The 26666-nt window shown below is 49.4% G+C and overlaps 1 protein-coding gene across 1 annotated transcript; it reads left to right on the forward strand.

Annotated features, from left to right (window-relative positions):
* The first annotated feature begins 1595 nt into the window (after positions 1-1595).
* CHST7 (carbohydrate sulfotransferase 7) lies at positions 1596-25200 on the forward strand. The gene is made up of 2 exons (XM_042975033.1): positions 1596-3279; positions 24701-25200. Exon 1 carries the CDS (start codon positions 1787-1789, stop codon positions 3245-3247), a length of 1461 nt encoding a protein of 486 aa, XP_042830967.1. The 5' UTR covers positions 1596-1786; the 3' UTR covers positions 3248-3279; positions 24701-25200.
* The last annotated feature ends 1466 nt before the right edge of the window (positions 25201-26666 follow it).

A 26666-nucleotide genomic window follows, 5' to 3' on the forward strand; every position in this document is an offset into this window, starting at 1 on the left:
TTTCATTTTCTCTATGTAGTAGGAGGGAAGTTCATTTGTTGACAACAGGGGAGAGGGTGCAAAGAGGGATATCAGAGGTCTGAGGTGAGCAGACCAGGTTTGAATAGTCATAATGGAACCCAAGACTGGGAATTGACGTGGAAAGTGTAGGATTTCAGGGACCACTTCAGGTTGACTATTATGACTTATCTGCCCTGTGGGGAAACTTCTTGCAACAGTGTTTGCAGGCACAGAGAAAGCCCAAGGCAGGGTTTAAACGGGGCGGGGTGGGGGTGGGGAGCTGTTGCCAAATGAGTAATGAAAAGCCAGAAGGTCAGGGAGTTTAGGTTATTGGCAGAAGCGTTATTAAAACAATGGTCTGGGGTCTCTTTGCCGAATACGAAAAACTGAGACCAAAGTGGACGCAGTGGTCAATGAGGCTGGGGAACAGAGAGGATTTGAACGAATGGCTAGGGAGAGGCAAAGTGTGGGCAGACAGCAGGATGCTTCAGCTAACGATTTCAGAGGTGGAATAGTTTCTGTGATGAAAAAGACCAGAGATCTCTGGCGATGTTGTTACTTTTCCAACTGGAACACCTTCCCCAGGTGGAGGTGAGCAGATTTGCTTTCTATCTTCCATTAACCTTACAACAGCTTCCTCCAAGGGGTGTTCACTATCCTGCTGAAACAGAGCAAAATTATCCTTTTTAGTTCTCTTTTAGATTTCAGGAACTTCAATCTGCTTCTCGGACTTCCTGTCACGTTTTCATCCATCCTTGAGTACATATCCCTGCTTATGGGTCCTTTTAAACACTGATCTCCCGAGACAGTCCACCATCCTACCACTCTAGTTCTGTAAATGTCTTTCGCTCACGTGTCAGAACGGGCTAGGTTATGCAGCGGTAACAGGTGCCCCCCCCCCCAATCTCACAAGATGAGGACGTACGGGGGTGCTAAAAATCATCTGCATTTTACAAATGAGAAAAACTGATCTTTGGTGTCTGAAAAGGTGCATAGCCCTCAGCGGGCAAAACCCTAAGGAACACAACACTTCACAAAGGCTCCTCCTGACCAATTAATTGCGCTAGGTGAATACGCAGCCTCGGATTCCTCCGGTCCACCAGGCAGCGTGCAATTGCGTATCTTTATCTTAGCGGAGAAGTGTTCCCATCCAGAACTCAGGAACACCCACCCCGGGGGCCGACGGGGACGCTGGATGTGGATAGTGACCAGGAGCCCCGCTCTAAATAGTGTGGGGCGAGTCTGCCTACGACAGAGACGACCAGGCGGGGGACATAAAACAGAAGAGTCGGTGGAGTTCTCCGGGTGGGGTCCACGTCCCGTCACTGGGTACATTCTGTACACACGAGCCCCTCCCTTGCCTGAAGTCGATTCCTGAAGACTTGACTTCACTACGGAGGAGTTGGGGAAAGGTGGGGTCTGGCTCGGTGCGCCCCAACCACCGTCCCCACCCCGCAGCAACCCCGCCCAGATCTGGCAGAGCCCTGGGCGATCCCGGGCGGGTGAGGAGGCGGGGAGAAGCTGCGAGGTCGAAGGCGGGGCGGGCGGCTGCCAAACCAGCCAATAGGCGGCTCTCCAGCGGCTGAGCCGAGAGAGGGCAGGGGCGCCAACACCAGCACCATCGCCTCCCAAGTTTCCCCTTGTGGATGCAGGGCGCGGGTGGCTCCGCTCCTCCCGGCGCAGAGGGCCCCGAAGAGGCCGGAGGAGCGGGCTCGGGACGGGATTTGTGAGGAAGGGGAGAGGACGGGCGCCCCACCCGCTCGCAGGGTGGGGGGCTCGGTGAACGATGAAGGGCCGGCGGCGGCGGCGCCGGGAGTACTGCAAGTTTGCGCTGCTGTTGGTGCTCTACACGCTGGTGCTGCTGCTCGTCCCCTCCGTACTGGACGGCGGCCGCGACGGCGACAAGGGTGCGGGGCACTGCCCGGGCCTGCAGCACAGCCTGGGAGTGTGGAGCTTGGAGGCGGCGGCGGCGGACGAGCGCGAGCAGGGCGCCGAGGGGCGGCCGGCTGCCTCGGGGGGCGCGGGCCCGTCCCCCCCGTCCCCGGGCAACCTCAGCGGCGATGTCGCGGAGGCGGTGTCTCGCGAGAAGCAGCACATCTACGTGCATGCCACCTGGCGCACCGGCTCGTCGTTCTTGGGCGAGCTCTTTAACCAGCACCCGGACGTTTTCTACTTGTACGAGCCCATGTGGCATCTATGGCAGGCGCTGTATCCGGGCGACGCCGAGAGCCTGCAGGGCGCGCTGCGCGACATGCTGCGCTCCCTCTTCCGCTGCGACTTCTCGGTGCTGCGGCTGTATTCGCCGCCCGGGGACCCCGCCGCGCGCGCCCCGGGCGCGGCCAATCTCACCACGGCCGCCCTCTTCCGCTGGCGGACCAACAAGGTCATCTGCTCGCCGCCGCTTTGCCCCGGCGCGCCCCGTGCCCGCGCCGAGGTCGGCCTCGTCGAAGATGCCGCCTGCGAGCGCAGCTGCCCGCCCGTGGCTCTACGCGCCCTGGAGGCCGAGTGCCGCAAGTATCCGGTGGTGGTCATCAAGGACGTGCGCCTCCTCGACCTGGGTGTGCTGGTGCCTCTGTTGCGTGACCCCGGCCTCAACCTGAAGGTGGTGCAGCTTTTCCGTGATCCACGGGCCGTGCACAACTCGCGCCTCAAGTCCAGGCAGGGGCTGCTGCGCGAGAGCATCCAGGTGCTGCGCACCCGCCAGCGGGGCGACCGCTTCCACCGCGTGCTGCTGGCGCACGGCGTGGGCGCTCGGCCCGGGGGCCAGTCCCGCGCCCTGCCCGCCGCACCGCGCGCCGACTTCTTCCTGACCGGCGCGCTCGAGGTCATCTGCGAAGCCTGGCTGCGCGATCTCTTGTTCGCGCGCGGAGCGCCCGCCTGGCTGCGGCGCCGCTACCTGAGGCTGCGCTACGAGGACCTGGTGCGGCAGCCGCGCACCCAGCTGCGCCGCCTGCTGCGCTTCTCCGGGCTGCGCGCGCTCGCCGCCCTCGAAGCCTTCGCGCTCAACATGACGCGGGGCGCGGCCTACGGCGCAGACAGACCCTTCCACCTGTCGGCGCGCGATGCCCGCGAGGCCGTGCACGCCTGGAGGGAGCGCCTGAGCCAAGAGCAGGTGCGCCAGGTGGAGGCGGCCTGCGCTCCAGCCATGCGTCTGCTGGCCTATCCTCGCAGCGGAGAGGACGACGACCTGGAGCCGCCTGTGGATGAGGAGAAGCCGCTGGAGACCGAGGCCGACGGCGCCACGTAGCCCCCCGTCGTGCGCCCCCGGGACGGATCCGGGTAAGGTTCGGGCTAGGGAAGGGCCTCTGGGGAGCTCAGACCAGCCTGCGGGGGGTGGGGGGGGGGGAAGTGGGGGTGGGTGCCATCCCAGATCTCACCGTGTCTGAATAGATTCGAGCGGGTGGGAAAGCGCTGCTGGTAGAATTTGGAAGAGTCTCGGGATCTCCAGCTTAGCCACTTGCCCCCTCCGAGGAGGGCCCTGCGACGAGAGGGAGGGGGTTAAGTTTGGCTGAGGCGGAACATAGGTCCCCTCTATGAAGTAGGAGGTAAGGTCGGTCACCTGTTGAGCATGGGGCGAGGAGAGGGAGGGGGAAGAGAGGGAGAGGAGGGAAGAGGTCTGAAGAGAGCAAAGATTTGAAACAGTCATAATGGAACTTGAGACTGGAAATTGACATGAAAAGTATCGGATTTCGGGGACTATTTGAAGCTGTTTTGTTGTTGTTGTTGTTGTTGTTGTTGTTTTTAACCTTGACACCGCTCTGTCCTGTGGGGAAACTTGGCAACACGGAGAAAGCCCAAAGCGGGGTTTGGTGCACAGTTAATGGGCTCCTCTCCTCCCTACCCCTAATCTGTTTCATACTTATTCTCTGTCTCTCTCTCATGCTCAGCTCCAGGGCTTTCCTTCTAAGTTACCAAGCATACAGGTGCACAAAGGCCTCTCTTGAAACGGTTTTTGCACGTGTGTGTGTCTCAGGGTCTGATATGGTCGCAGAGAATGGACTCTGCTTTCTTCTGGCTCCTGTAGCATTTTCCTTCCCCCCGCCCCCCAAAGGCTGGCGTTTGCAGGATATTTGACCACATCCCATTCACATCAGGTCACAAAAGCTGCCTGGTCAGCTTCCTCTAGTGCCCACAAGACCTTAGCGCCGGGCTTCCCGCATTCTGCCGCATCCCTTTGAGAGATGGAACCTTTAGAGGGACAGTAGCACCTTTGGCTGTGAAAAGACAGCCCCCACCCTCGATTTTTTGTTCTTTCTCTATAAAGCGTGTGTCGTAAGACGCTAAGATGGGCCATAAATGACCTCAAAATGTGTTCAGTGTCCGTACATGGTTGGGCTGAGGGAAGAGTTTGTTCTGCATGATGCTGACCTTAGGGGTCTAGTTAGTGGCATGGGAACGTGTTTCCCCAAACTGAGTGCAACTCTGTGCCTTGGGAGGGTGCAGCCTTCTGCGCTGTGCAGTCCGGAGGAGGAGGAGGAAAAGCCAAGCCTCGAGGGCGGAAGTGACTTAAGTTTCCATTCATTATTTTATGGTGTAATTCAGTATTCCCCTGGGATGAAGCTCTGAGGACAAAGTGGAAGATGTTAATAAAGATGGATTTTGTTGTTCTTTAATAGACCAGGGTTGCAGAGCGAGTTTGCTCCCAGCAATCAAGTGGTTTTCTGGGTCAGTTTCTGTAATTGCTAGGAAGTCTGTGTTCTTTCCTGATTTCCAGAGCAGAGGAAGGTAAGGCACAGTGTGACTTGTCACGTCTTAACAAAAACATCCTTTCATCTGCTAATCCTGTTTTCGCAGATGTAAGTAATGAACCAGCCCCTCACCCTCTCTCTCAGGCCTGAGGGAAGAAAGCCTCTCCAGGACGAATTCTGCAGCATTTTATGACTTTAAGAAAGGGGGGGGGTGCCTGGGTGGCTCAGTCTTTTAAGTGATGGCTCAGGTTATGATCGCACAGTTTGTGGGTTCGAGCCCCACATTGGGCTCTGTGCTGACAGCTCAGGGCCTGCTTGGGATTCTCTTTCTCTCTCTTGCTTTCTCTCCCTGTCCCTTCCTGGCTCGCATGCTCTCTTTCTCTCTCTCTCTCAAAATAAATAAACTTTAAAAAAGAACTATCTCCCAGAAACCTTTATGGTTTTCATTTTTACTATCAGTTATTCAGCTCTGGCTGGGGCAAGGTAAGAAAGAGAACAGAGAGGAGGACAGAGTGTATAATCTTCATCCTCTAGGAAGTTAGAATCCGTGTTGGTAACAGTGATTATGGGAGCAGACGCTGGTGCTGCTGTTTGGAAGGCCAGCGAGGCTCCCTTTGCAGGGACATTTGGGAGCAAGCTTTAGGCTCTTCCGCACGTTAGTGACTGAGCCCTCCTTCCCACACTTCTGCTGAAATTTTCGGCCGCTACCATGTCACCCCCAGCGAAACAGTGGATTTGTTGAAATGCATGTATTCCTGGTTCCTAGAAAGGTAACGTCGCTGGCCAGGACTTTCCAAAAACCTGTCACGCCCTGCTCTAGGGAAGGGAATGGATCCTCACATGCCATGCATCAAGCTAAGCACTGTACACGTGCCATTACTTTGGCCTATCATCAGTTTTACAGATGACGAATCCAGGACTCACAGAAGCCAGGTGACCTGCCCAAAGTCACACCAGGGCTGGGGAGGGTGGGGTAGCCTTGGTGTTAGACCCCAGAGCTCAGAATCTCTCCTTCTCTGGGCCCCTTGGCTTCCCCTGGCGGTACCTTTGGCACCCCGGCCAGGCTGGAGTGGGAGACACAATTAGCTTTATTGTTAGTGAGTTCCAGCCACTGGACAAATCCATAAAACGTCCCCGGGCTGCCCACGGCACCTATTCACCTTCCCTCTGGCTGTCCTTCACATGGGACATCATCGCGTGCCCTGTGACCCAAGAACCAAGGGGGGTTTGCTCCTTGCTGAGTCGCAAACACACCGGGTGGAGTTGTTGCACAAGGGAAACTTTATTTGCATCAAGTAAGGAGAGCACGGGAATAACTTCCAAAGCCATGACTCCCCAAGGGTCAGGACGAATATTTAGATGGGGGAGCCTGGTTGGGGGGGGGGGGGTGTCGCCGTGCTGCGGCTTCGCATGCGCCTTAAGGAAACATGCATATCCACACCCTGTATGTTATGTCAATGAGGCTTATGCTCCTCCTTGGGCGGAGACTTTATATTACAAGGAGGTACTGATAGTTGTAGGTCATTTTAGAGGTCGCTCCGGGGTCCACAGGTGCGAGTGGGGAGGGGTTAGGCTCAAACTGGTCAGGGTGGTTTTGGTTCCCATTTGCCTAAGAGAGAAGCTGGAAAGAAGAGTTTAAGGGAAAATGTGGAACAAAGGTCAGTGAGTACATGCAGGTGGCAGTAAAAGTCAGGCATTGGGGTCTAGCTGGTGACACCCCTAAGCTCAGCAGTGAAGGGGGAAGGGTGCTCCGCGTCAGTTCACCCGAGTACCTTCTGGATGGTCCATTCCGTACAGCCAGGATCTGGCAGGGAGGGAGGGAGTGCACTTTTTTTTCCAGGCTGGGTGGGGACCAGAGCGCCATCAACCCGAGTCCCCAAGGACTATTCCATCTTTTCCACCTTCTCGGCTTTCACTTACCAGCTTATCCTTCCAAGGATAAGGCTACAAGATCATAGCCTCGGCAACGAGCATCACTTCCTCACACAAGGACGCTGCAGCGTTGTTAAAATGCAGGAAGGAAGCTGGTTAGCGGGTAAGGAAGGGGTGGAGGAGTTTTCCCTCGCCTGTCTCTCCTTCAATCTGGTTATAAAACCTTCCCAGAACCCCCACCCCCAGCCGACTTCCTTTGACCTCTCACTGGCTAGCACTTGGTCACGTGACCGGCACTAGCCCATTAATTGGGGAAAAGGAGGGGGCTCCTTGTGATCGGCTTAGACCCGAGATTCTCAGCCTCCCCCCCCCCCCCCCCCCCCGCCCCGAACAGTACATTCACCTGAGGAGCTTGATTGATTGGTTGATTTTCAAATGCTAGTACCTGAACTCCACTCCTAGATATTCTGATTTTACGGGTGTGGGGTGGGGTCCAGGCACTGGAATGTTTTACTTATTTTTTTAATATTTATTTATAGTTGAGACAGAAAGACACAGATCGCGAGTTGGGGAGGGGCAGAGAGAGGGGGAGACACAGAATCTGAAGCAGGCTCCAGGCTCCGAGCCCGCAGCACGGAGCCCAATGAGGGGTTCAAACTCACAAACCATGAGATCGCAACTTGAGGCAAAGTCAGATGCCCAACCGACTGAGCCACCCAGGGGCCCCGAGGCACTGGGGTGTTTTAAAAGCTCCCCAGGGGATTGTACTGTGCGGCCAAAGTTGAGAACCACGGTGGGACCTGGACTGGTCATGGGTCATCGCCCAGGCGGTGCTCTTGCCCCTGGAACAAGATCCAGATAGGGACTGAAGGGCTGTTGATGAGCAGAGAACTGTGGGCCACAGCAATTTAAGTAAAGGCACTTGGAGCTCTGAGGTTCCAAGAAGCTGGAGGGTGTTAATATGGAAAGGGAAAAACATCTTCAATTATTCATGGCCCCATTTATCACTCTCTCCCATTCCTTCGAATGCTTTGTTGTCTCTAGCTTCTTAATAATCCATCATTGTGCCCGCGATCCGGTGCTATTCTAAACAGACCCATGTGCTGTCCTGTCCTTTTCAGCGTGTCTCCCTTTGATTTCTGCCCTTGGGAAGCCCCAAGATGTCATTCCTGTAGGCATTTAAGCGGCCTTGGTCTTAGGGTGCCTGGGTGGCTCAGTCAGTTAAGCGTCCAACTCTTGGTTTTGGCTGGGGTCATGATCTCACCGTTCCGAGTTCGAGTCCTCATTGGGCTGCCAGTGTGGAGCCTGCTTGGGATTCTCTCTCTCCCTCTCTCTCTACCCCTTCCCATGCACACACACTCTCTCTCTCTCTCAAAATAAATTAAAAAAAGACACCCTGGTCTTTGTTCTTGACAAGATATAGATGGGCCCTTTGAATAAATTTAGAAAAGGAGGTAAGCGCGCTGTAAACTAATAACCCAACGATCAGAAAGCTTTCTAAGGACACTATCCAGACAGAAAAAGAAATGACCAGCCACCACCAAATCCCCAACAAAGCATTTTTTTAAATATTTTTTTTTTTTGAGAGAGAGGGAGATGGAGAGAGAGAGCACACGCTAGGGAGGGGAAGACAGGAAGTCAGAGCATCCAAAGCAGGCTCCTGCACCGGTAGCAGAGAGCCCAGTGTGGGGCTCCAACTCAAGAACGATGAGATCATGACCCTGGCCCACGTTGGATGCGTAACCAACTGAGCCACCCAGGCACTGAAAGGTGAAACAGGTTTTTAAAACCCGTCCACATCCAAATCCTTAATGTCCCCTTGTGAGGTTAGTGCTGCCTCTGATCAAGACATTCTCCGAGCTCCCCTGTGGGTGGGGCTGCCTTCCCAAGCAGGACCCCCTCAGTTGATGGTGGATTTGGTGTTTAGGAAAAATCCAGACTCAGTCAAGTGTGGCAGGTGAGGCAGGGGAGGAGGCTGCTCCTGCGAAGTGAGGTGTGGCCATAAGGTAGTAACCAAGTCATTTCTTGGCACATATGAAAACCCGTTTTTGTGTTAAGGTGCAGGAACCCAGGATTTTGAACCTGGCCATTCTGGTTACCTCTTTTTTTTAAATGTTTATTTATTTTTGTGAGAGAGAGTCGGCGGGGGGAGGGGGTGGCAGAGGATCCAAAGTGGGCAGAGAGCTGATGCGGGGCTTCAACTCACAAACCATGAGATCATGACCTCAGCCAAAACCGAGAATCAGATGCTTAACCGATTGAGCCACCCAGGCACCCCTCTCGTGGTTACTTCTTTTTTTAAAAAAAAAATTAATGTTTATTTTTGAGACAGAGAGAGAGAGAGAGAGGCAGAGAGGGAGGGAGACAGAATCTGAAGCAGGCTCCAGGCTCTGAGCTGTCAGCACAGAACCTGACATGGGGTTCAAACTCACAAACCGTGAGATCATGACCTGAGCCGAAGTCGGACGATTAATCTACTGAGCCACCCAGGAGCTCTGTGGTTACTTCTTGACTGACCTTGGGCAAGTCCCTAAACCTTTTTTGGCTTTAGTGTTCTTACCAGTAAGAAGAGGAGGTCAAGAGGATTTTCAGGGCTTCTTGGAGCTGAGGGGAGGCGACATTTATTGCGTGCCTAGTTTGTGCACTGTTACATGCTTAATGCGTGTTGTCTGAGTGTGTCTTCACCTCAGCCTTATGAAGTACACAGTATCCCCATTTTTGGATGGTGAAACCAGCTCAGAGAGGTTGGGTAATTGTCAAGGATAACACAGCCGGCGGATTGCAATCAGGTGCTCTCTATCTTGAAACTAGCATCTAAAATTATTTTACAAATAACATAAGCACACGGTGGAGAAAGAGCTTAAAACTTAAAATAACCCGCCAGTCTTACTTCCCAGAAGCAACCACATGTGTTTCCTAGAAGACAGACATGTCTTGGGGTATCTGTCTAGAAACGTTTTATGTGAAATCAAACATAGTTAGCCTTTGCGGTCTAGTTCAGTCTTCTTATTTTTATTTCCTTAAGACATTTCTAATTGAGTGGGGCGCCTGGGTGGCTCAGTCGGTTGAGCGGCCGACTTCGGCTCAGGTCACGATCTCGCGGTCCGTGAGTTCGAGCCCCGCGTCGGGCTCTGTGCTGACAGCTCAGAGCCTGTAGCCTGCTTCGGATTCTGTGTCTCCGTCTCTCTCTGACCCTCCCCCGTTCATGCTCTGTCTCTTTCTGTCTCAAAAATAAATAAACGTTAAAAAAAAATTTTTTTAAATAATTAAAAAAAAACATTTCTAATTGAGAGATAATTGACATAGGACACCGTGTTAGTTTCAGGTGAACGACTACTGATTCAATATTTGCGTACATCGTGAAGCGATCACAGTCTAGTTAACGTCTGCCTCCACTTGTAGTTAATTTGTTTTCTTTTGATGAGAACTTTTAAGATCTACTCTCTTACCAACTTTCAAGTGTACCATACTGCATGTCCACGACTTATTTATTTTATACCTGGAAGTTTGTGCGTTTTGACCCCTTTCGCCCATTTCGCCCGCCTGGCTCTGGAAAGTACCAACCTGTTCTCTCTCTGAGTGTGTTTGTTTTTGGATTCCCCACATAAGTAAGATCATACAGTATTTGTCTTTTTTCCATCTGACTTATTTCATAAGCATGATGTTCTCAAGAGCCATCCATATTCTCGCAAATGACGAGATTCCCTTGTGGTTTGTGGCTGAATAATCCTGCATCGTGTACATCTAAGCCGTAGTTTCTTTATGCATTCCTCTATTGTAAATAATGCCACAGTGAACACGGAGGTGCAGGTATCTTTTTGAGTCAGTGTTTTTGTTTCCTCTGGAGAAATACCCAGAAGTAGACTTCCCCGATCATGTGGCGGTTGTGGGTTTACCTTTTTCAAGGAACTGCCATACTGGTTTCCGTAGTGGCTGCACCAATTTCCATGCTATCGTGCATTTTTGCTTCCATCTGCTTAAGTCCAGAAACATGATGGCTCTAATGAGAGTAATCAAGAACGTGACTCTGAAGAAGAGGGTGGAGAGAAGTCACAAGTTCCAGATTCTAAATCGCTATTTTGGGCAAGTCCTCGAAGTCCGGCGCTGGACAGAACACCCCCGGGGAATTCGTCGGCTGCTGTACATTCTCTGTCCGCCAGCCCGTGGCCACCAGCCGAGGGCACGGATGTCACCTGTGTTTTGGAGAGTCTCAGTAGTGACTGCATTTAATAAATATGAGGGTGGGGCCCCTGGGTGGCTCAGTCAGTCAAGTGTCTGACTTCGGCTTAAGTCTTGATCCCGTGGTTCGTGGGTTCGAGCTCCATGTCCGGCTCTGTGCGGACAGCTCGGAGCCTGGAGCCTGCTTCGGATTCTGTGTCTCCCTCTCTCTCTGCCCCTCCCACACTCACATGCACACTCGCTCACTCTCTCTCAAAAAATAAACATTTAAAAAGTTTTCAAAAATAAATACAAAGCCATATTTTTCTTTCCATAAGCTATTTAGGGACATTTTTAGGAACTCTTTCAGTATCTCTGTGCTGGTGAAAAGACGGGAGGGGAGGTTGCTTTTCATTCTGAAAGCTGGATTTTTAAAAAATGTTGACTGTTTCGAGACTAAAATTGTATATGCTTTCAGGAATTTGAAAGTCTGAGAATACCGGCTGCTGATGGTTGCCATTATGTTCTTACAAAATTATTTTCTGTTTTTCTGTGGAATGTTCCAGCAGCTAGCAGTGTCATAACGTACTGCTGAGTTCATGCACTTATCCTTTAGAGGATCAGTAACGTTTAGGGAAAGATTTATGGGCTTAAGCAAGAAACTTAGTACCAGCTCGCTGTAATAAGTTTTTACCTATTCAGATCAAACGTCATGATTCTTTAGCTTTTGTTTAGGGGTTTTTCTGATGATCTTTTACGAAGAATTTTTTCTAAGGCACTGTTCTCTTACCTTTTTTGTGCCAGTGTTTCAGAAAATCGTGAACTGGATTCCTCTGCTTCCACTAATCCAGTGACAAAATCTAATGTGTGAGGTAGGATACAAAGGGTACAGGAATCGGGGCACCTGGATGGCTCAGGTCATGATCTCACGGTTTGGTTCACGAGATCCAGCCCGTCACTGGGCTCGTGCTGTCAGCGTGGAGCCCACTTTGGATGCGCTGTCCCCACCTCTCTCTCTGCCCGTCCCCTGCGTGCACGCTCTCTCTCTCAAAAATAAATTAAAAACTAATAAAGGTTACAGAACTAAAATAATGAAACTTGGTAAAACATTATAGGAGTGTACTTTAACATATTTCATTAGTTCCCAGTCCCAACGTGACATTGCTACGTTTTTTCATGTTTATTGATTTGGGGAGACAGAGAGAGGCAGAGAAAGAGAGAGAGAGAGAATCCCAAGCAGGCTCTGTGCTGTCAGCGCAGAACCTGACACGGGGCTCGATCTCGTGAACTGTGAGATCGTGACCTGAGCTGAAATCAAGAGTTGGGACGCTTAACTGACTCAGCCACCCAGGCGCCCCTCATTGCTACATTTGTAATCGTGCTTGTTAAGTATGTGTCTAAGAAAAATGCTACAGTAGGATGGCTTTACAGGTGACCTTGCATAGCAAAGGGTGCACACTTTTTACATTTTGAGAGGTAAAGTTCTTTGAAGTTGCTCTAGTGTTCACTCCCAGCATTTCTGGGAGTGTCTGTTTCCCAGACTTTCAACAACGTGGATTTTCCCTAATTTTTTCATCTTGGCTAGTGTGATGGGTGGAAAAACGCTTCCCCCCAGAGCCCGGGCTCTCTCTGATCCCACAGTGCCTCTCAGACCGTAAATAATTGCCTACATGTCCGGTTGTGGTGACCAGGATGCCCCAACGAAATCACCTTCTTAGCCTCCTGGACTCCACATGTATTTGACAGGTGTCGTTCCCGTGATCCCTTCTGAAGGACTGGGTACACTGTGAAATCAAAATGATCATCTTTATATAAAACCAGGCAGACACGTGACCGCCGGCTTAGGACTGGCCTTGTGGTGGTGTTGCAGTGGGTTCTACCTATTGACTTTGAACTTCCACTATTTCGGGATGCTATCACTGGGGGGATTTGGCTGATTTTAAATAAGGTTTAACCCGTTGTGCACGGTCTCGGTGCTCCTGAGAGCGCTCTTTGTTGTCTGGGGCAGCGGGAGGGCACAAATGCCCCTTTGCGGTTGTTGAGGAAGGATTCAGAGGGTTTTCAAAGAGGTTTTTTTCAGTCTGGGCAGAGATTTTCTTCCCATGAATACAAATGTCATATAAATAGTCCGAGCGATGCTTTTAAAAAACATTTATAAGCAGCTGGCTTAAAATTCCTCAGTATGCCTTTTCTCAGGCTGCTGGCAGCATGAACAGCCCGGAGAAGACCAGAAACTGAAAAACGCACAACTGGTCTTTTATGGGTCTGAGTTCCAGCTGAACAAAGTGACTTAGAAATGAACCTCTCTCCAGGCACCTGGGTGGCTCAGTCGGTTAAGTATCTGGCTTTCAATTTTGGCTCAGGCCATTGTCTTGTGGTTTGTGAGTTCGAGCCCTGCGTGGAGCGTGCTTAGGATTCTCTCTCCCTCTCTCCCTGCCCCTTCCCCACTCTCTCTAAATAAACTTTAAAAAAATTTTTTTTAATGTTTTATTTATTTCTGAGATAGAGAGAGACAGAGCATGAGTGGGGGAGGGGCAGAGAGAGAGAGGGAGACACAGAATCCGAAGCAGGCTCCAGGCTCCAAGCTGTCCACACAGAACCTGACGCGGGGCTCGAACTCACAAACCGTGAGATCGTGACCTGAGCCGAAGTCGGATGCCCAACCGACTGAGCCACCCAGGCGCCCCTAAATAAACATTTTTTTAAAGTAAAGAGAAAAGAAATGAACTTCTCTCTTTTTCTTTCTCTCTCTCTCTCTCTCTCTCTCCCTCCCTCTCTCTCTCTCAGAGGTCTCCTGGCTCGTCATTCTCTTGCTTTGTAGTGGAACTGAAGGAATTGGCTCTATTGAGAGAAACATTTCTGCCTAGGTGCGGTATAGAGTAAGAACAGTAAGGACTAAGAAATAGCCCTGGCCCAAGTTCAAGAACATGGGGAAGTGGAGAACCCTTTGGGAGCCGAACAGGAAGCAGTTTCAATTGGAGAAAAGTTGCAGAGCTCAGGGATGTCTTCATGAGAATTGGAACCCTTCAGCTTTGCTCCCTGCCTACCCCCCCCCCCCCCCCGCTCCGCCCCCGGCCCCGCAGGCACCACGCCAGCATCCGGGTGTGACAGCTTCTGCAGCTGCCCTCGTTCACATTAAAGACCGTCGTGCTGGATGCTGATAGTGGATATTTCTCAGTGAGGGGGTTAAGGGGCTGTGAAGGGCGACCACCACGTCTGACTTCAAGGATGACCGCGTTCAGAGTGAACAGACTGCCCTCCCCTGAAATCAACATGAGTAGCAAGGAGCTTTGCTGTAGGGCGACATTCTGGAAACAGCCACTGAGGCAGACGTGTGTTTGTGCGTGCAATGGAAGCCCTTTCTATTAAGCCTTTCTTTCGGACAGCAGTGCTAAAAGGAGCCCCAGAAGGCACCGGGCGAGCCATGAGGACGCAGGGCAGTCCCTGGGCCCTGCTGGCCAGATGCCTCAAATCCGGCCGGAAATGAGATTGTCTAGAAGGCCAGCTTGGAGAGATTCACATGGTGTGATTAATGTCATTTGGTCATGGCAACCAGCAGGCCAGAAGCAGAGGAACCAGCCTACCTGAAAAGTCAGAAACGGAACATGACAGAAACGTTTGTTAAGGTGTAGGGAGCAGGTAGGGGCTCAGGACCGTGAGTTCTTTTGTAAAGGTGGTAAACTGAGGGAAGTCGGGAGCAGGTGCCAGCGTGAACTTGGGAGGAGGCCAACTGAAGCAGTTTTTACATACCAGACAGATCAGGTGAGCTGCAGGGAGAAAGACCCCAGAGCTTTTGAGGTCACTCTCCCCATGGCTGAGACCAGACTTTACGAGAAAGGACTCGTCACCGTTTCAGAGAGATCATGGGAACAGTAAGCCAAAACTACTAAAATCAAGAGTGTTTTAAAAATAGGACTTCCTTTCAGACAGCCTAGAGCTGGCATATGTTAAATGTACGGATTTTAGAAGCATGATGAAAGTAGATGGCCCTTTCTTGCTCTAATGAAGGATATCACCAACATGGATGTAATAAAGGAAAATAAATACATTTTTTCAGGTTCTGCAAACAATAAAAAAGGTTACCCTTTGTTGTCTTTCTGTGCCCTGTCCCCCCCACTCACCCACCCCACCCCCAGCTAGGGATGGCAAAGGGGACTATCTCGCAAAAAAGGAGGTGGTTGGCTGAAAAAAACCCCACACAAGCACACTCTCCCAAAGATAACAGCATTCCCAGCACTACTGAATTCCTTTTACATTTCTTTTCTTTTTATTTCCCAACAAAGGGAAAGAGAAATAGTTTTGAACTCAGGAAAAATTCACATCCTGCTCCTAAATATGGCAATTTCCGGCAGTCCTACGGGCCCAGGGGAAGAGTGGTTTCCCCACGCCAACACCCTGTGCCAACGTGAACCTGCTCTTGGCCATGGGGCCATTTTATCCTCCACTGAACTCTGGACAGGGCTAGATCCGGGTAGAGCTGACACGGTGCCTCACTCTACAGGAAGAGATGGGCACGGACGCCGTATACTGGCTAGACATCCTAACCTGTGAACCCTAAAGTTGATCGGGGGGGGGCACCCCAGGGACCCCCTCCCCCACCTGCAGCTAACTCCACGGACCAGTAGCCCCTGTGGGAGCCAAAGGGCTGCCTGAATGACAGATCCAAGCTCCCTCACTTCCTAGCCACACTAACCCGAGCCGCCCCCCACTTGGTAGATGACAAACATGTGCAGGTGGGCGATCAAATCTATGTTCTAAGATCCTGACTCAGTTCCTTTACTTGAGTCGGGAACAACTTTACTCACAAAAGCAATTATGTATGCCAATTAAAACTAGACCTCGGAGCAGCTCAATGAAAGGAAAAAACAAAAGCCAACTTAGGCAGACTTAGCGGTTTCCAAGTTTTATAAATACTGGTTTGGAGCACATTTTATTCATTTTGTTCTCAAGCGAGCTCAGAAACTTGGGACATTTTTCGCTGGGGGTGGGCATAATAAAACTAGAAACATGCCATTATTTGATCCCGTTCTATTGGGGAAGTATAATGGCCATTTAATTTGGGCTCCGGCTGACTCTGGAGCTTGACCAAATGACTCGCATGGGTTGAGGTTTTCCTTGGAATTCTGGAGTGGAGAGGTGAGTCCTTTTCTCGCACCGTGAGCAGGGAGGGGGGCGGGGGGGGGGGCAGTTCAGCTCCTGGACAGCTGCCAGCAAGTGGCTCCTCCCCTAGTTTCTCCCCCTACTCCCTAGGCACGCGTTTTTGTTTGTGTGTTTTTTTTTAATTTATTAATTTATTTTTTATTTACAAAAATTTTTGGGGGGGCGCCTGGGTGGCTCAGTCAGTTAAGTGTCTGATTTCGGCTCAGGTCATGATCTCATGGGCTGTGAGTTCGAGCCCCGCGTCGGGCTCTGTGCTGACAGCTCAGAGCCTTGGAGCCTGTTTCCGATTCTGTGTCTCCCGCTCTCTGCCCCTTCCCCGCTTGTGCTCTGTCTGTCTCAAAAATAAACATTAAAAAAATTAAAAATAAATAAAAATAGAAAATAAAAATTTTTAACATTTGTTTATTTTTGAGAGACAGAGCACGAGCGGGGGAGGGGCAGAGAGAGAGGGAGACACAGAATCGGAAGCAGGCTCCAGGCTCCGAGCTGTCAGCACAGAGCCCAGTGCCGGACTTGAACTCACGAAGGGTGAGATCATGACCTGAGCCCAAGTCCAATGCTTAACCCACTGCCCCACCCAGGCACCCCTGTGGGTTTTTTTTTTTTTTTAATTCAGTCCCTGTTTTCAATTTAAGTGAGAGTTGCTTCAAGGATTAAATCCCACTAGTGCAAATATAGTGGCAACACCCCTCCCCCCTCCGCCCTGCCACTTGATTTGTCAGACGGAAAGTCTGGAAATAATTTATAACGTTTATGCTATTTAAGTACATTTCTAGCTATTTGGGGGGTGCGGTTGTATTAGCAAACTAAATGTTTCCTATTACATTTCTCTTTAGAGTCACAGTGAGGGAGTGCTTGCCCTTTGACATTTCTGGGGTTTCAAGTATTATTTTAACATCATCCCCAAGCATCTTCCTTAAAAAAAAAAAAAAAATCTTAATGGCCCTATTGTCGTAAACACTGTCAGTCATTTCCGTTTTCCTTAGCGCCGCATTTCACCCATTGGGGGTTAAAACAGGAGGGTTAAGAAAACTTAAAAACGGGTTGACAGATAATGTCAGGAACGCCGTCCACAGAGGGTGAGGCCGGGCTGGGGTGTTGGGAGAAGACCCCACGAGCACTCGTGGCCACTGAAAAGGAGCCTAACGCCCGTCCTCAGCCCATCTGCCCTGGAGGGGATCCAGGAGGAAGGCTGTTACAATGGGCTGGAAAGTAATTCACCCGTGATAGCGGGGCCCTGCTGAATACCCGGAAATCTCAGCTCCCCCCCCCTCAGCCCAAGCACCACGTCGTCGCACCGACTCATAGCATCTGGGAAGCAGCTTTCGGGGTGATCAAACCGGGGTGCCTCACCTGGCACAACTGTGTGGGCCGGGACACGTGCGTACCTCCGGAGGCGAAACGAAGAAAAACTTGGAAAAGGGCCGGGGGAGGGGGGGGGGAGGGGGGGCCGTACCTGACTCCAGCCGGGCCAGGAAGGCCACCGAGAGCGGCAGGGCTGCAAGTTCATTTGGTGTGGCCGTTCTGTCGTCAAACTTGAAAGCCAGCAGGAAGTTGATTTTCCCCCCTCCCCCATGCCAGCTTCGAAGGTTGGCCGAGGTGTGATTAAAATGCTCAGCGCGTGCCTCCCTGAGTTATTCTACCGGAGGGCAGGGAGCCTGGGCCAAGCCAACTGCATGCAATCGCAATCGCAGTGAGGCTCCGTTCCCTTTGATGGCACTGAGGCTAGCCAACCAGCTGCGTTTAGGGCCCGGCTGCTCATTTAAATAATCAGGGAAACTGCCGCACCTGAGGGAAAATACACGCAACTCTTGGGAGTATGACTTTGAATCTGTAAGTAAACAATCGTTTCTTTAAATACATTTTTAAGTTTATTTATTTCTTTTAAGACACGGAGAGGGAGAGTGCGCACAAGCGGGGGAGGGCCAGAGAGAGGGGACAGAGGATCTGAAGTGCTGACCGCAGAGTCCCATGGGGGGACTCAAACGCATCAACCCCCACGACCTGAGCTGAAGTCGGATGCTTAAACCAACTGAGCCACCCAGGCGCCCCAACAATCCTTTTCCTAAAAGCGCAAGGTGGGGGCGCCTGAGTGGCTCAGTCAAGCCTGACTTCGGTTCAGGTCATGATCTCTCAGTTTGTGGGTTTGAGCCCCAGATAGGGCTCTGTCCTGAGAACTCAGCCTGGATCCTGCTTCGAATTCGGTGTCTCCTTCTCTCTCTGCCCCTCCCCCACTCGCAGTCTGTCTCTCAAAAATGTTTAAAACATTTTTAAAGAAGTAAAAGTGCAAGCAAATTTGTGAATTGAGCATGAAGGAAAGACTTCACACTTCAAGGCCACATTTTCTTAAAACAACCCTTTTCCACATGCTTCACAAAACAGTAATGTACTGAAATCTCTATAATTCTGGAAATTAGTTGCACTAACTTTTTCAAATTATCTCTTTTCAGGGCCCCTTGGTGGCTCAGGCAGTTAAGCGTCCAACTCTTGGTTTCAGCTCAGGTCATGATCTCATGGTTTTGCCGGTTCGAGTCCCACATCCGGCTCTGCACTGTTAAGTGCGGAGCCTGCTTCGATTCTCTCCCCCTCTCTCTGCCCCTCTCCCACATGTGCTGTCTCTCTGAAATTAAATAAATAAATAAATAAAATCATCTCCTTCCTGTTATCATACAGAGTAGGTCTTTTTTTAAATTGAAGTCTTAGGTTCCAGTATTAAGAGTCGACATGTATATACATTACAAAGTGATCTCCATGATAAGTATAGTCACCATCTGTCACCATGCAGCGTTATTACAAAATATTATTGACTACGTTCCCTATGCTGTCCTTTGCATGCCTGTGACTTAGTTATTTTATCACTGGAAATTCAGTGTCCTTAGTCCCCTTCACCTATGTCACCGATTCCCCCACCCCACCCCCTTTCCTCTGGTAACCACCTGTTTGGTCTCAATATGAATGTGTTTTGTTTGTACCTTTACTTTTTTAGATTACACAGTATTTGTCTTTCTCTGACTTATCTCACTTAGCAATAATACCCTTTAGGTCCATCCATGTTGTCACGTATGGCAAGATCTCATTTCTTCTGGTTAATATTCCATTGTGTGTGTATGTTTGTGTGTGTATCTATATATACACACATACACGCACAAAAAAATACACACACACACACACACACATACACAACATATCTTAAAAAAAATTTTTTTTTAATCTAGGGGCGCCTGGGTGGCTCAGTCAGTTGAGCGTCCGACTTCGGCTCAGGTCGTGATCTCATCGTTCGTGAGTTCAAGCCCCGCGTTGGGCTCTGTGCTGACAGCTCAGAGCCTGGAGCCTGCTTCGGATTCCGTGTCTCCCTCTCTCTCTGCCCCTCCCCTGTTCATGCTCTGTCTCTGTCTCAAAAATAAATAAATATTTTTAAAAAGTTAAAAAAATTTTTTAATGTTTATTTATTTTTGAGAGAAAGGGGATGGAAGGGCACAGAGAGGGAGACAGGATCCCACGCTACAACAGAGAGCCCGATGCAGGGCTCAAACTCACAAACCTTGAGATCGTGACCTGAGCCGAAGTCAGACATTTAACCGACTGAGCCACCCAGGAACCCCAAGATTTATCTAATTTTTAATCTTTTCATAGAACCAGCTTTGTTTCATGGATTTTCTCTAATGTTTTTCTGTTTTCGGTTTTACTGATTTCTTGTATTTATTTTCATCTTGTTTTTTGAGGTGGGTGTTGATCATCCATCTGAGACCTTACATCATTTCTAGTAAGCATCTAATACTATAAATTTCCTTCTCAGCACTACATTGTCTGTGTCTCACACATTTTGATATGTTGTGTATTCATTTTAATTCAATATATTGGTGTTGTTTAATATTCCACAGATTATTTACAAGTGTGTTCTTTAATTTCCAAGGGTCTAGAAAATTTCTTGCTCTTTTTCTACTATAGATTCTTAGTTTGATTCATCATTAGAGAACACACTCTGTATTATCATTTCAATTCTGTGAAATTTGTTCAGGTTTGTCTTATGAACCAGGATATGGTCTAGGTGGTGAATGTTCCCTGCGTGCTCAAAAAGAATGTGTTTCTATTGTTATTAGGTGGAATGTTGCATAAATGTCAATTCAGTCTTGCTTGGTTGATGGTATTATTTCGTTCCTCTATATCATTGTTGATTTTCTGTCTAGTGAATTGTATCACTTGTTAGAGAGAGAGGTACTGACGTGTCCCACTATAGATGTGAGCATGTCAATTTCTCCTTTCTGTTCTTTCAGGTTTTGCTTTTAAAAAATTGAAGTTCTGTCGTTTGCTGCATATATACACATTTAGGATTGCTATCTTGTTGGTGGGTTCAACCTTTTACCATTACATACTGTCCTTTGCTGTCCCTGGTAATTTTCTTTGCTCCAAGGTTTATTTTACCAGATATTAATATAACCATTCTTCCTTTTTTCTGATTTTTAAAAATTGAGATGGAATTCACATACCACAGAGTTCACCCTTGAAAGTGTTCGATTCAATGGCTTTCAGCACATTCGGAAGGCTGTACATTGATCACCACTATCGAATTCCTGTTTGTCTGATTATTATTTAAAAGTAGCAATTTATTGGGGCACCTGGGTGGCTCAGTCAGTTGAGCGTCCGACTCTTGGTTTCAGCTCAGGTCAGGATCTCACGATTTCGTGAGTTCGAGCCCCACATCGGGCTCCAAGCAGAGCCCGCTTGGGATTCTCAGTCTCCCTCTCGCTCTGCCCCTCCCCCGCCTGCGCTGTGTCTCTCTCTCTCTCTCTCAAATAAACTTCAAACAAAATTTATTTTAAAAGTAGCAATTTATCAACCAAGTCATCAGTTTTCACACAATTTCAATAACTGTAGCAATTTCCTCGAACCACCTGTAGAAATTCCGAAATGATGGCATTGTTGTTTCAAAGCACTTGTTCTTTACTTGACCTGAACGATCCCCCACTTTTAGCACCGCTGCAACCTGAAAACCTGTAAGCTGCTTGGTGACCTTGGACTTGGCTATGGCAGCAGCTCACTAGACCCCTCTGTGGCAAGTGTCTGGGTCTCGCACCACCGATTCCCCTTTCAATTAATGTTTGTATGGCTTAATGCTTTTCATTTTTGACTTTTCGACCTACCTATAAGGTATTTGAAGTGAATTTCTTGTAGACAGCATATAGTTGGGTCATGTTTTTAAAACCATTCTACTGGTCTCTTTTTGGTTTTGTTTTTGTTCTTTTTGAGAGAGAGAGAGAGAGCAAGAGCACACACACTGGAGAATTGGGGAGGGGCAGAGGGAGAGGGACAGAGAGAGTCTTAGGCTCCACACCCAGCTTGGAGCCTGACTCAGGGCTCGATCTCACAACCGTGAGATCACGACCCGAGCCAAAATCAAGAGTTGGATACTTAACCGACAGAGCCACCCAGGCGCCGCAGCTCATCTCTTTTTGTGTATCTGTGAACTTAGACCACTGATACTTAATGTTATTATTGATATTATAGGGCTTCAATTTGCCATTTATAAAACTTGATTAGTGTTTGTTCCCTGTTTTTTGTTCCCATTTCCCTTTTTGTGCCTTCCTGTTAGTTACTTGAATATTTAAAAAAAAATTCATCTTCGGGGCGCCTGGGTGGCTCAGTCAGTTGAGCGTTTGACTTCAGCTCAGGTCATGAACTCACGGTTCATGATTTTGAGCCCCGCGTCGGGCTCTGCGCTGACAGCTCGGGGCCTGGAGCCTGCTTCGGATTCTGTGTCTCCCCCTCTCTCTGACCCTCCCCTGTTCATGCTCTGTCTCTCTCTGTCTCAAAAATAAATAAACGTTAAAAAAATTTTTTTAAAAATTCATCTTATTTGCAGGGTTTTTTTTTTTTAAGTTTATTTATTTTTGAGAGAGAAAGAGTACAAGCCGGGGAGGGGCAGACAGAGGGGGAGACACAGAATCTGAAGCAGGCTCCAGGCTCCGGGCTCCGGGCTGTCGCCACAGAGCCCGACAGGGGGCTCGAACCCACGAGCTGTGAGATCATGACCTGAGCCGAAGTCGGACGCTCAACCGAATGAGCCACCCAGGTGCCCCTGCAGTGTTTTTTTTTAATGTCTATGTTGAGAGAGTGCGTGTGTGAGCAAGCACGAGTCGGGGAGGGGCAGAGAGAGAGGGAGAGAATCCTAAGCAGGCTCTGAGCTGTCAGCACAGAGTCCAACTTGGTCACAAACTGTGAGATCGTGACCTGAGCCAAAATCGAGAGTCAGACATTTAACCGACTGAGCCACCCAGGTGCCCCCCATCTAGTAGGCTTTTACAATTTTGGTTATTGTACTTGACAGCTCTAAACTTTCCATTTGGTTCTTTTTTTAAAAATATTTTCCTGCCAAGAATTTCTATTTTTAAATTTGTATCAAGCGTGTTCCTGATGGCTAACTGAAGCATAGTTATGAGAGTGGCTTAACATCATTTGCAGATAATTCCAGAGTCTGTGTTGGTTCAGTGTTGGCACCTGTCACTCACCTTTTTTCATTCAAGTTGAAATTTCCCTGGTTCTTGGCTCGATAAGTGATTTTTTTTAATGTTTACTTGTTTTTGAGAGAGAGGGGGAGGAGAGAGAGAGAGAGAAAGAGCATGAGTGGGGGAGGGGCATACAGAGAGGGGGGAACAGAGGATCCCAAGTGGGCTCTGACGTGGGGTTCGAACCCACAAACCATGAGATCATGACCTGAGCCGAAGTTGGACACTTAAGTGACTGAGCCACCCAGGCACCCCTGCAGTGTGTTTTTTTCCCTCATGTTTATTTATTTTGAGAGAGCAAGCGAGCAAGTGTGAGCAGGGGGGAGGCAGAGAGAGAGGGAGAGAGAATCCCAAGCAGGCTCCAAGTTGTCAGCACAGAGCCTAAGTGGGGGCTCAAACCCATGAGCCACGAGATCATGACCTGAGCCGAAGGTGGACGCTTAACTCAGCCACCCAGGCGCCCCAGGTGCCCGGACAAGTGGTTTTTTGGGGGTTTTTTTTGTTTTGTTTTTAATTTTTTTTTCAACGTTTTTAATTTATTTTTGGGACAGAGAGAGACAGAGCATGAACGGGGGAGGGTCAGAGAGAGAGGGAGACACAGAATCGGAAACAGGCTCCAGGCTCCGAGCCATCAGCCCAGAGCCCGACGCGGGGCTCGAACTCACGGACCGCGAGATCGTGACCTGGCTGAAGTCGGACGCTTAACCGACTGCGCCACCCAGGCGCCCCAAGTGGTTTTTAAATTGTATCCTATTTGGGATACATTTGAATCTCTGAATTTTATTTACATCTATTTTAGCAGGTCTCCGCGGACACTGCTGGGGGAGGAAGGGGTGCACCACCTGGTTCCTGGCAGGTGGGGGCGGTAATCTAGAAGTCCTAGCTTCCCCTGGGCCTCTGCTGACAGGAGGGGGGATTGTGTGTGTGTGTGTGTGTGTGTGTGTGTGTGACCATTTACGTTTCCGGCCTGCTGGCATCTTCAGTGTCTATTCCGGGACACAGGGGAAACAGAAAGGCAACCCAGGGAACTCATGGCTCCATCGTCCCTTATTGTCTGTGGTCGCTCCACCTTCTTTCCCCCACCGTTTAGAGTTTTATCTCTGTCTTACATATCATGTGCGGGGATTGTAGTTAAACTTTGTACAAGGAATAAGGAGAAGGGCATTTACTCTGGCTTATCTGGAACTAGCGCTAACCCTTCTGGAAAAATTTTTTTTTTTTATATATTTATTGATTTTTTGAGAGAGAGAATCCCCAGCAGGCTGTGAGCGGTCCGCGCACAGCCTGACTCGGGGCTTGAACTCACAAATCCGTGAGATCATGACCTGAGCCAAAACCAAAGAGTCAGACGCTGAACCGACTGAGCCAACCAGGCGCCCCGAAATTACCTTGTCCGTGTGAATCTTTACGACACACGTTTCATCATCTTGAAGACGCTTCTTTCCCCAGGCTCGGCGTCACTAATCCTCTTGAGCCGATGGCCAGTTTCAGCACGTTAAAACATAATGTCAAATCTGGCACATGGCCAGGGCAAGGGGTAGGATCACAAGGGAGCAAGAAACTGGTGGCAGGACTAGCGCAGGGTATTGTAAGGAGACAAAGAGTAAAGTTCAGATGCCGCAAAGTAGGAAGCTGGACTTGTTGCCTACAGACAGCCCCCATTTCAGGGAACAGCCGACTCTTGTTGGCATGATTTATCATGCACGTGTGAAGGATGGAGGGTGCCGTGGTCAGTGCCTGAAGGTACTGCTCTGATCCCAGGCCTTCCCCCGCTCTACGCAGCTGGTCTCAGAAAGTTCTCTTCTCGGGGCGCCTGGGTGGCTCAGTCGGTTGAAGGTCCGACTTCGGCTCAGGTCACGATCTCACCGCATCGGGCTCTGTGCTGACAGCTCGGAGCCTGGAGCCTGCTTCAGATTCCCTGTCTCCCTTTCTCTCTGCCCCTACCCCGCTTGTGCTCTCTCTGTCTCAAAAATAAACATTAAAGAAAAAAAAAAAAGAACGTTCTCTTCCCAACAGGTGCCCCCTCCAGCAGCAGTTGCAGAAAGCGCAGTCATGCGGACGGGGGCGCCCATCGTTCTCCTATCTTAATCCTCACCAAACACCTCTTGGGCCACATTTTCTCCTGGCCTGGCCTCACAAAGCAGAAATGACAGTTACTGCCTCGGTGTGGATTCCCAGCACTGGATGATGCAGCTTCCATACGGAAGGTCACAGGCTTCATGTTTAAGAGGCCTTTACGACGTCAGGGTTCAACAGGCTTTTCTGTCTGTGGATTTCTGTGTCCTGAAGTTCAAACGTCCTTTGTTCCTTCCCTTCCAGGTCAGTCACCATGAACCGGGGCGCTCAGCATGTTGCCCCAGCACCGGAGAAGCCACACTGTGGAGGCGGTGTCTCACGCTGTCACAGGCTGCGACTTGGCTTGGTACCCACAGCTGTGCAATTCTGCAGCGCGGGGATATCGTGAGCTCTTAGATAATGACCGATGCGTTGGTTGCAACGCAGTTTTCAGTAAGGAAGTGACCGCACAATGTGGATAATTATGCCCATAAAATAGGAAGAGCTTGAGTTCCCAGCCCGAACCTGCCTCTCCTGGAGCCGTTGCAACAGCGCGTTGTCGGGACAAAGAAGAGACGCGATTTGGTTTAAAGTGGACTCATTCGGCTTTTCTTCAAATAGCCCCCCCCCCTTACACCTGCCCCCAAACCAATTTTTGAAAAGTAATTTCTCTCCCTGGGGTGGGAGAACCCTACGGACCCGAAACAAGATTTTGCTTTCAAGTTTTTCTGTCTGGTGTTTTTGTTTTTGTGCTATTAAATGACCCCGGGGTCGTTAACAACAAGATTTGTTTTGTTTTGTTAGGATGCAGATTTCATGATGAAGTTCAGTTGCGTGGTTGGGGGGGGTAGGGTGGGAGGGAGAAGCTAGTCTACATACAAAGGAATATGAAGGAAACTATATTGAGTTCAAGAGCCTTAGCAGTTATCCAACACTCAAAGCCTGTTAACAACTGTTGTAGGCCAGAAGTTACAACACAGACCAGATTTAAAGTGTTTCTCTTAATCCTAAGGCACATTTCAAAAAAATCTCCGAAATCTGTTGCTGTGATTAAAAAAAAAATTTTTTTTTAGTGTTTATTTTTGAGCGAGAAAGAGACAGAGCTTGAGTGGGGGAGGGGCAGAGGAAGAGGGAGACACAGAATCCCAAGCAGGCTCCGGGCCCCGAGCTGTCAGCACAGAACCCGACGTGGGGCTTGAGCCCACGAACCATGAGACCATGACCTGAGCCAAAGTCAGAAGGCTCAACCGACTGAGCCACCCAGGTGCCCCAGTTGCTGTGATTTTTTAGACCCTGTTTTAAAACTTAAGGTTTAAAGCACCTGAATCGGGGGCTGGCAAAAATCCTTTTCCGTAGAAAGTCAGATAGTAAATGGTCTGAGCTTTATGCACAAATACCTGCTCACTTCTGTCACAGCTACCCAGCTCTGCATGAAAGCACTCACAGACATTGTGCAAATGAAGGCGCCTAGGGCATTCCAATAAAACTTTATTTACAAAAATAGGTGGTGGGCCGGATTGGGTCCAGAGGGGCTGGCTAGCCTTACTTTGTCTTAGAAACACACTGAGGAAAGGATCACGCAGCATTCTTCTACTAACTGACGATACTTATAAAATGCAAACACAAGATGAGCTCAGCCAGTGAATCTTTTTATTTTGAGTTTTGTAAAAAAAAAAAAAAAAAAAAAAAAAAAGCTTTGAGAAAAACGTGTTAACTACCGGTCAAAGGCCAGAAGACGTGTGGCTAGATTTACAATACCAATCTAAACATATACACAAAGGCAAACGTTAAGTAAAATGCTAGGGAAAGTTAGCACTTTGGGGGCCTAACCTCGGTTTTCCTTATTGCACATAAAGGTTGCTGACAACTCCAAGTCCTCACCTTTTCACAGTTAAACATACTTTTATTTCATGGAACATGTTTATTTATATAACATACTATACTGTTAATTTTATAAAACCACCGGTTTGCTACTGATGAATGGAAACAGAAGATAACATTCTCCCCAGTTACATCATGGAAGTGCTTTATAAAAAGTGCCCCCACCCCCACCCCCGGACAGTCCTGTCGTCCCATGGTAAATCCATCCTATTCTATTTTTAAAAATTGCTTTGCAGCTATTAAATGAATCTTGGTGGCCTTCCCATTCGATCATTTTATTGGACACAGTGAAACTTCCTAAGTAAAAAAATAAAAAGACGACCTAGGAGGAAGTGATCCTGAAGTGACA

This window comes from Panthera tigris, chromosome X, assembly GCF_018350195.1.
Source record: "Panthera tigris isolate Pti1 chromosome X, P.tigris_Pti1_mat1.1, whole genome shotgun sequence".
In the NCBI taxonomy this organism is placed as follows: Eukaryota; Metazoa; Chordata; class Mammalia; order Carnivora; family Felidae; genus Panthera; species Panthera tigris.